Below are 10,601 nucleotides of genomic sequence, written 5' to 3'. Positions count from 1 at the left end.
ACACGGAAGCACATACTGAGAAATGAAGCTAGCCTGAAAGGGTTATGAATGGTGTTTAATGCTAGCCTAAGGAGTTTGGACTTTGCTGCAAAAAGAATTGGGTCCAAGTAAGTCCTTCTGACTAGCGGTGCTACATGGTTTAATCATTTTAGTTAGATAACTAGAAATAACGTGAAGGCTGGAATGAAACATAGTAAGACTGGAGACAGGAATTGTAACAGTAAGACCAATGACAGGTACTGCCACAATCCAGGCAAGAAATAGCAAGGACCTTAACGGGGGCCATGCAAATGAAAGATGGGATAAACATTTCCAAGGTGCCATTAACTCGCCTCAATGACTGCACTGATACGGGGATGAAAGATATGATTCAGAGGTTTCTTGCCTGCACTACTGGAAAATGATGACATTATGCAAATAAGGAATACAGAGGGAGAAACAAGGCTAGGAGTCCAGGAGAGGTGTAATTACTCCACCTGAAGTAATTTTTAAACAATAAACATATTATTTAAATTCAAATCAAATGCTAAGAGTTATATCATTATAGGGACACCCACTGCTCTTATTTAAGGAACGCATCAAAGCAAAATGTGTCCAGTTCAAGAAGGCTCATTTGTTTACAAAATGTTACTGTCCTTCATTTGTGGGGGGGAACCCTATTGTGTAGAGGTGTGAATACAGAGATCAAAAAGTGGCCAATAATTTCCAATATTGTATATTAAAAGTCTGCTTTTTAAGTTTCTCACAAAACAATATTCCATAAGGCTGTAGATTCTATGTCAAATATCATGATGAAAATTTAAGGCTACTTAAAAATGAATTTAAAAATATTGACTTTAATTTTGCTTACTTGCTGCTTTGTATGAAATGCTTACATTAGTTCTGAATCTGTGATGTCCCCTCCATAATTCATAACAAATATGCACTTCATGCTTTTCCTCTATCAAGACTCTCTTTATTAAAAGGCTGAATGAAGTAATCTAAACTATAAGTACAATGCCCAAAAGTTCTGATTATGGAAATCTATTTCTATCAGGCCAAGCACAATATAAATGTAATACACAAAATTTAAAAGGGCAGATATTTCTGTTTCTGAGAAGAGGAAACAGCAGGATAACTTTGTGCAGCTGTAATCAAGCTTCAGTGCACAAAAGAATCTTCTTGGGTGCTTGTTTAAAAAGTAGTTATCTATCCTTCTGACCCCTCAAGAAGTTGACTTACTAAGACACAGACCCAGAAACTTTTGGTTTTCAAACACCCCAGGTGATTCTGATATAAGTGTTTCAAGGCCACTTGGAGAAGTGCTCTGACGTCAGAAACATGGTTCGAAGTCCAGCTCTCCCACTCCTACACTTGCTGTGTGACCTCAGATTACTTTCTCTGAGGTTAAGATTTCTTGTCTGTAAAAGGGGAATACTAAAAGCTTCACAAAGATGATGAGACGATATAATGAAACAATGCTTAGTGGTACTCAGCTATAATTATTATGATTCACTCAGTTCCACAGGACAAAAATAGGAAGAACTGGACATGTATACATATTCCATCACGGCTTTCTAAATGTTTTCTAATTCATGGTAATGTTTTTCCATTTTCATAATAAAATTTTCATCTACAAGATTATACAAGAACCTCCTGGTCAGGCATGCTCTCTGTGTTCCTTTCCCTTTAATTTCGTAATACACGAAAAAGTTTTTGGACACATTACTTAAGTGGTTCCAAATCCATAAGCAAATCTTACCAAACATATAAGGCCAGCAACACAAATATTCACAGGAAATACTCTACTTTTCACATCAACATAAATACTAAAAAAATTAATACTTTTACTGAACATGAGTCAGATTTTACAAAAGAGCAGATCGTTTGCTTTTCCATAAAAAGACACAAGTTATCTAAATAAAGGCCATATACTTTATATTCAGAAAATTCAGTATGCTATAATCAATTCGTCTCATTTCACTATAAAACTCTGGTTTCCCCTACTTTAAAATTCAAAATATAATTTATATATGGTCATATAACTCCAGTCTTCTCCCAGAAGATATACACATTTATACGTGCACATTTTAAAATTAATCAGAAAATACAATTTTTAGATAACCAGAAATCTGATATGATGCCTTTGCACCAACTAAAAATTTTAAATCATGCTTTTGTGGAAACTGAGAAATTTATTAATTCATCATTTATACAAGTATGCAGCACTCTCTACATCTTTACAAAAGTTTTATAAAGGTCATCAGCTAATATCATATCTCTTATTTAAAAAACGATAATAGCCTACAAGAATGTTTTATCACTTGCCAAAAATCGACTAATAGATGTCTTTCTCACGTTACCTAAGGTGAGTAAGTAAAAGCAAAATGGAAAATTAAAGTGCAGGCTGTTAGATGGGCGGGCACCATGGAAACTTGCTGAGCTGCAATCATCATGTATCAATATTTTTCAAGCGCTCACTGTACAAGACACTATAAAGATTACCACCCTTAAGGCAAGGCAAATAGGGGGAGAGAGTAGGAGGGAGAAATCAGAGCCCTGAAGGTCCTTTCTGAAGGGAAATACAATTCACCTCAAAACACTCCCAAGGGAACTCTCTGAAAAAGACGTATTTTTGGGGACATGAAGAAAAGTAAAGGTTATGTAAATGCCTAATCACTATGTTATACACCTGAAACGAATACAATATTGTATGTTAGCTGTAATTGAACAATTTTTAAAAAGTAACGGTACCGTGGACTGGCAGCACTTTGCAAAATCTAGCAGGATACTGGAGAAGAGTTAAGACTCGGTGGCTGTAAAACCCTTTGCAAAGGATAACTTAGAACGCCCTGTACTACTGATGTTTTAAAGAGAAGGGTGGGCGGAGAGCGGGTTCGAGAGGTCCATAAGGGGAAATTGAAGGTGCTGTCAGAAAGATCTGAGGATGGGTTTTCATAGACCCCAAAGGGAGTCCAGCTTCGGCCTCCACTTCACCTGCACCCCGACTCGGCGCGGGAGGAGGTCCACGGCAGGGTCTGGGGCGGGGTACAAGAAAGCGGCTGCGGATCCCGGGGAAATTAGAACCGAACGGCCCGGAGGGAGGACGAGCTGAAGGGCGGGGCGCGGCGAGGAAACCGAAAGGAGGCCGGAGCGGAGGGGTGCCGCGCGGCCGGGGACCCTTCCGCGGACCCCACCCCAGGGCCAAAGCTGGGGAGGGAGGGTGCCGCGAGCAAGAAGGAGGTAGAACTTACTCCGCGGTCCTCCTCGGAGAGGAAGTCGGGGCCGTCGTCCAGGCCTTCCTGCGGGGTTGGCGGCGCCCGGCGCGCCGGGGGAGAGGACGGAGTCGGGGAGACACAAAGCGAGACATTAGTGCCAGGCCGCCGCGGCCCCCACGCCCGCCCCCAGCCCGCCGTGCCCACCGCGCGCCCGGGGATCGGCGCCGCTGAAGAACACCCACCATCATGGCTGCTCCGAGGTGAGGATCAGCGCACGCGCGCACCGCACCACAGGCCGGAGGGGCTGGCGGCAGTGGAGGCGGGGCCTCGGAGCAGCCCCGCCCCTCCCCGGCGCGGGGGCTGGGGTCCGCGAGCCAAGAAGCAGAAGGCCGGCCCCTCGGCTCAAGGTCGAAGCAGACAAGTCTGAGGGCCCAAAGGGCAGACCCACTTGGCTGGCTTCGACCCCGGCAGGGCTTAAGGCCGCTCGGGAGCTGTCCAGTTCCCTTTCCTCGAGGGCTGCAGAGAAAAACCAAGCAAGCGCGCGCCAAGCAAGCGCGCTCCGGGATCCACAATAAATCATCTAATCTTTGTATTGTGCCCGACGATAATTACTCGCAATTAATATTTTGCTCGTAGAAGTTGTGGGAATCAAGGGCCTTCACACAGTCAGCAGTCAGGGGCTGTAATCAAGTTTTTACTGCCGGGAAGATAATAACTACCTCAGGGTTTGGGGGCACTAAAGTTGAGCACTATAAAAATGAACTGTTAACATTACAAGAGTATTCTTTTCTTTTATACCAAGGTATGTCCCCAGACCTACTCTAACTGTCCAGCTGTATGGCACCACACGGGTGTCCACGGGCACTTCAAACAAGACAAAACCATTCTTTCACACCTGCCCCATTTCACCTATTACACACACACACACACACACACACACACACACACACGCACATGCACACAAGCAATCCTTGTGCCTCCATTCAATTAATGGCATCTTCAGATGTTCAGGTCAGGCCATAAACCTCAAAGTTCTATTCAAATCCTTCCTTCCTCTCCCTCATTCATCACACCACCTACTAACCAAATCTTATTGCTTCTATGATTGATTATCTGCTGTCATATCTTAAATTGGTCCCATCCCCCCCCACCCCCTTGCCCTTCCACAGCAATTATCCTCAGCATCTCTCCTCTGGATCTTTGCAATATTCTCTGAACTTTCCTTATTTCCATATTTCTCTCCATTATACACACTGCTGCCACTTTTCCCCTTAAGACACAGATACTATTGATGATTATGCTACTACCCTGTTCAATAATCTTTACAAGTGTCCATACATAAAGACTCCTCAGCCAACGATTCCAGGTCCTCCACATTTGATTCCCTACCTATTTTGCCAGGCCCATTGTCTTATTGAATGGAATCTCTCAAAACAATAACATTAAACTTACTAATATTTTCATGAGAGCTTGTAGCTTTCATTTTTTATATAAGAACAGAGGCATAGAAAGGTTGAGTTATTCTGTCCCAACAAGGGTTATTCTCCAATATGAGGGGGATGACTTTGTTTTTTGTCTTTTGTATCTTGTTTCCCAGTGTACTATAATAAGTACTAGAGTAGTGTTTTTCACTGGAAGTCATAAGGCATCATGCGGTGTCAGTGTAGTGGGATGAAGTGTCAGGAGAAATGTTCTAGTAATTTGTTGTTGATAAGAAGTGCCAGTATTTCATAGTGATTTGTTTGTGGATTGAAAATAATGCCTATAAAGCTCACTTCTTAGATGGAGAAGAGTGGAGCTACAATTAATGAGTGTACAATTGATAGGAGGATCAGGTATGTACTTGTGGACAAAGGTCAAGAAGTGCCACACAAGACTACCTCAAATGCCTCCGATCATTAACCAAGGGTATTAAATTTCAATATTTAAGCCAAGTCCAGAAACATTGAATTTCTCAAGTCGAATTTTAAAATCACTATGGAAAAAAAAAAACCAACAGGATTTAAAATAGGAGCAGCCAACTAACATGATCAAAAAAGAGATATAATAATTACTGTAGTTAAAATCAATAGTTGAAAACTCACATGAGTAGAGAACCCAACCTTGAAATAATCAAGTTGTTTATTAATAACCAAGCCTTCCTTTTTGAGCAAAGGTCTCAAGCTATATTTTGTGAATGATGAAAAGGAATTAGCAGTAACTGGTACTATAAAAAAAAAAAACAATTATAGAAGTTAAAGAATATCAAAAAAAAGAAATTAAGGTAAACTAACATAACAGATTTTTCTACTACTTATAAAGTAAATCAAGAAGATATTAAAGTTGAACCACTAATACTTTTAACCAAATAATCAAATTTTTATCTTGCTTTGATAGATTTTTATGAAATTATCTACTTCTGTATAAATTTCATGAGTAAAATATGTTGAATCACAATCTGATTACTTCAAAGATTTGGCTACATGAAAGTAAAATGTTATAATTGTGAATAGTTTCCAAGTAGTATGCTTCAAAAGCAAATGTATTGGAAGATTTTAGAGAAGAGTAAAATTTTAGAGAATAATTAGTGAGTTATTTTTAAATTTTGGAAATCAAAAATTGTATCTTCTTTGAACATTTTTTCAAACAAAAAATCAAGTTATTTTTTTCTAAAAGAAAAATTTTTAAAATATGAAATAGTAGTTATTTAATTAGAAGAATAATGTTTAATTCTTTTCATCATGTTCTGATCAAAGCAGGTTTCACCAAAACATATTTTTATCAGTTCCTCACTTCCTCAAATTCTGGGAGATCCTGCTTTGTTTTGGACAACCTTCGGGTCCTAATTTTTCCCTCCTTCTCCCTGGGAGTTATGCTATAACAAAATTCTCTACAGGAAGATTGACAAACACCATTTTCTCCAGGGAATACTTTATCATTAGGATGTCTTTAGCTGCACGTAACAGAAGATATCAGTTCAAATAAATGAGCAGTAAGGAAATTTATTATCTTACAATAAAAAATTAAGAAATAAGGAGTCTCCATGAACAGTACAATCAGTAGCTTAACAGTTTCATCAAAGACCTAGTTGTTGTCCAACTCTCCACTCTGCCATCTTCAGTGACAATCTCATTCTAAGGCTGGTTCTCCTCATGACCCAAGAAGACTTTGGCAATTTTAGGTTTCACATCCTAACATAACGACATCAACAGAAAAAATTTGTTTAGATGTTTCCCCTCTCTTCGTAGACCTCTCATATCTCAGATTAGAACTGGGTCACATGCCTACCTTTAAAAGGTACAACTATGATTAGCTTAGAATCTAAGCCTTAGACCAAGGAGGAATTACTGCTGGGAATGAGGCTGGGGCTAGCCTTCCCAAATCACAAGGCTTTTTAGAAGAATGTGGACACCTGAATAAAATTGGAGTTTCCAGGATGGAGAGGAAGAGAAATGGACGTGGGGTAGAAAGCCATCAGCATCTCCTATAATAGCAATCAACAAAGACATGTTTGTTCTCTGACACTGCCCAAATCTGTTAGGTGCAAGGCTAGCTCTGACAAAGTGAATCACTTATAGTCCACTACTTAGAAATAATCACTGTTTGTATTTTGGCAGCTATCCCTTTAAATATTTTCCCATGCATATGCTTCATGTGCTATTTTTATTGACATAATCAAGATAATATTTTATAATATTATGTCATACTATTAAGTATATTTTTGTAGGGAGCTAAAGCTCCCAAAATTCAAAAGAGTGCATGGATTATCTCGGGAGGCCTGCTTGCATAAAAAAAAAGAAAAGGCTGGTTCTGTGGAATTCCAGGAAGAAGATTAAGTATAGACAAAGGGAGTGTCAAAGGGAGTGTCGATTGTACCTCGATCTTCAGGATGTTACTTTTATTATGTTATCTTGGGATACACAAAGGAACAGATTATGTATAAAAAGGAGCATAAGAAATAAACTCGGAGAGACAGTTGTGAGATCTGTTCTCCCTCCTGCACCCTGTCTGTCTTCTCTTTTTTCTCAGTCCCCGCTCCCTCATTCAGGTACCCGGTTTGACTTGGTCGGCTGGTTTCCGACAATTTTTGTTCTTCATCATGAATTTTAATAACTATATGTTTGCTCAGTGATATGTATTGATGTATTTAATCAATGCTCATTGTCTGAAATTGACGTTGTTTATTTTTTTTGGTTTACTTTTTAAAAAGTAGTATAAAGTACATCCTAGTACTTAAATCTTTGGAAATGTCCTTAGTCATTTATTGTATTTTATTTTTATTTTTTAATTTAAATTAGTTTCAAGTATTCAGTACATTGGTTAGACACCTATATAGTTAGTAAAATGATCCTCCCAATTGCTCCCTCCCTCCCCTGACTCTCCACCTCGCCAATGTATTAATGCTAATTGCATTCCTTATGCCATGCTTCCCATCCCCATGACCATCTATCAACTACTAATTTGTATTTCTTTAACCCTTCACCCCTCCAAACCCCCTCCCCTCTGTCTGTCACCAAATTGTCCACTATATTTGTGAGTCTGTTTTTGATTAGTTATTCTTTTTATTCCTTAAATTCTGCATATAAGTGAAATCATATAGTGTTTATCTTTCTCTGTCTGACTTAAATGCCTTCTAGGTTCATCAAAGCAATATCTTTTTCCATTCCCCTCCTTTTCATATGCAGAGGTCTTGTTTTCTTATCCTTTCAGCCACTCTATCTTTTGGTTAGAGCACTTAATTCTTTTCCATTTAAGGTACTTATTGATAGGAATGTAGTTGTTACCATTCTTTATTTCTGTTTTTGATATATGTTTTTTCTTCTTAAAGAAGTCATTCCAACATTTCCTGTAATTCTAGCTTAGTGGTGATAAATTCCTTAGTTTATTTTTATCTGGGAAGCTCTTATCTGTCCTTCAACTCTAAATGATAGCTTTGCTGGATAAATTATTCTTGGTTATAGATCCTGGATCTTCATCCTGTCGAATATGTTTTGCCAAGCCCTTCTGTCCAGCATAGTTTCTTTTGAGAAATCAGTTGACAGTTGTATGGGTGTTCCCTTATATGTAATTATTTGTTTTTCTCTTGCTGCTTTTAATATTGTTTCTTTTTATTTAACCTTTGGCATTTTAATTATGATGTGTCTTGGTGTGGGCCTCTTTGGACCCCTGATTTTTGGAATCCTCTGAGCTTTCTGGGGTTTTATGTCCATTTCCTCCACCAGGTCAGGAAGCTTTCCATCATTATTTCTTCAAATAGTTGTTCAACATCTTGATTTTCTTCACTTACACCGATCAGACGAATATTTGGAGCCTTAATAGTGTCCCATATCCTCCTTAAATTATTTTTATAGTCTTAGCATCTTTTTTCTTGCCATTCTGAGTGTCCTAATTGGCTTTCCTGTTCTCTAGATAGGGCATGTGATCCTCTTCTTTATTCACTTTGTTTATTCCATTTAATATACTTCTCATCTCATATAATGTGTTCTTTATTTCAGACTGGTTCCCTTTTATAATTTCCATTTCCATTTTTATTTCTTTGTTGGAGTTCTCTACATTTCCCAAAAGTTCATTGAGCATCTTTATAACTAGTATTTTGAACTCTGCATCTGTTAGATTACTTGACTCCATTATATCTGGATCTCTGTTCTGTTCTGTTCTGTTCTGTTCTGTTCTGTTCTGTCATATGGTTTCTGCTTCTTTGTCTTCCCATTTTGGATGCCTTTCCATGTCTGTTTCTAGGTATTAAGCGAAGCCCCTAAGTCTCCCAGTCTTATTAGTATGGATTTGTGAAGTAGATGTCCAATGGCACAATCCTAAGAGGGGTTCAGCTGCAGGCCAAATTTAGCCCAAGCCTCTACCCCTCCAGGACCACCTGCTAAGATTCAGCAAGCAAAATCCACAGACGCTGTGCTTATAGTTGCCTCAAAAGCCACACCAGAAATCGAGGGCAGCTGCCTCCACCAGTGTGAGTCTCAGCAAGGAGCACCTGACTCACTGAGAATACACCTGGATGTGGCTTGGGTGGGGACAAGTTGGGGGAGGTGGGGTTTCAGGGAATCCTCTGGAAGGAGTGACCTCTGTTATCCAGTTTGATGATGTCATAGCAATGGCGGTGCTGTGTCCGCACACTGGGTGGGAGTAGGGCTCATCAGGGAGCAATGGATACCGCCAGCACTTCTGAACCGAGCGAGTCTTGCCTTGGTCCTCACTCCAACAATATCTCCCTGTAAATCCTTGGTGCCCCCTGCGCACAGCTGACTTGGCATTGGTGCTCAGAGCGAGCAAGTCCGTCATCATGAAAATCCGCTAGCTGCCCCTTCAAGAGGCATCTGCTGCTGCTGCAGCCTCTGTCTCACTCAGCTGCTCTGGACCGGGCAGCCCCGTGTCCTCACCCCATCCTACCTTCTGCCGTTGCAGGGTGCTTTCTTGGATTTCTCCCTAGTTGTATGTCTTGTTCATCTAGATTCCAGGTGATTTTTCCTTGCTGTTGCTCCTTGTTTCTGTTACAACTTTGATTTGGTCACCAGAGGGATGAACAGAGCCTCTATCATCTACGCCATTTTTTTTTTTTTTTTTTATTCCTAGTCATTTTTTATATGTGCAATTATTTGGTCAAAAATTTTAAGTACACATTCCCAAATTGCTTTTTAGAAATGTTGTACTAATTTACACTCCCAGCAACATTGTATGAAGGGTCCATTTTCCCTCATACCATTTTTCTACAAAGATATTCTACACCTAGTATAGTGCCTGCTATCTAGCAGCTATGAAAGAAAACATTCATTGAATAATTTTTTTACAAGGTAAAAATGTAATCCCATTGTTTTAACATGTGTTTCTTGAAAAATCGGTGGCTTTGAACTTTTCTTTGCTCATTAATTTGATATTTGTATTCCATCTTTTGTGAATTACCTTTTTCTGTTCTTAATATAGGCTAAGAAAATATATTTCTACTCTTGCTTTTGAAAGCTCTTTATATATTAAGGATAAAAGCCCTTTAGTAGGTATGATAGAGATATATTTTTAAATTAACTTTGTTTTTTAATTTTAGGTTATGATGTTGTTGACACACACAAGTTTTAAAATTTAATATACTTAGAGATTTCTGGTCAAGATGGCTGAGTAGGTAAACACTGCTTGCCTCCTCTCACGACCACATCAAAATTACAACTAAACTGCAGAACAACAATCATTGAGAATCGCTTGAAGTCTAGCTGAATGGGTCCTACAACTAAGGACACACAGAAGAAGCCACCTCAAGACTGACTTGACAACTGCAAATGTGGCTGGGAACCAGAAGCATTAGCATCACCTGGGAATATGTTAGCAATGCCTACACTAAAGCCCACCCAGAACTGCTGATCTGCCTTTTGTCCAGATCTCCAACTGACTTGCATGCATATCTAAGTTCGAGAAGCACTGCTC

The 10,601-nt window shown here is 39.4% G+C and overlaps 1 protein-coding gene across 1 annotated transcript in view; it reads right to left on the bottom strand.

Moving 5' to 3' along the window:
* SNX6 (sorting nexin 6) overlaps nucleotides 1–3,545 on the bottom strand; it is a 45,877-nt gene extending 42,332 nt beyond the window's left edge. Inside the window, exons 1-2 of the mRNA XM_023522416.1 lie at nucleotides 3,440–3,545; nucleotides 3,234–3,281 (exon numbers count right to left, since the gene is read on the bottom strand). Coding sequence (XP_023378184.1) covers nucleotides 3,234–3,281; nucleotides 3,440–3,445 — 54 coding nt within the window. The 5' untranslated portion in view covers nucleotides 3,446–3,545. The remainder of the gene's footprint in view (nucleotides 1–3,233; nucleotides 3,282–3,439) is intronic.
* Nucleotides 3,546–10,601: the final 7,056 nt, after the last annotated feature.

This window comes from Pteropus vampyrus, unplaced genomic scaffold (genome assembly GCF_000151845.1).
Source record: "Pteropus vampyrus isolate Shadow unplaced genomic scaffold, Pvam_2.0 Scaffold10, whole genome shotgun sequence".
NCBI lineage: Eukaryota > Metazoa > Chordata > Mammalia > Chiroptera > Pteropodidae > Pteropus > Pteropus vampyrus.
Note: the sequence above shows the minus strand (reverse complement) of the source record. Positions and strands in the feature narration are given on the sequence as shown.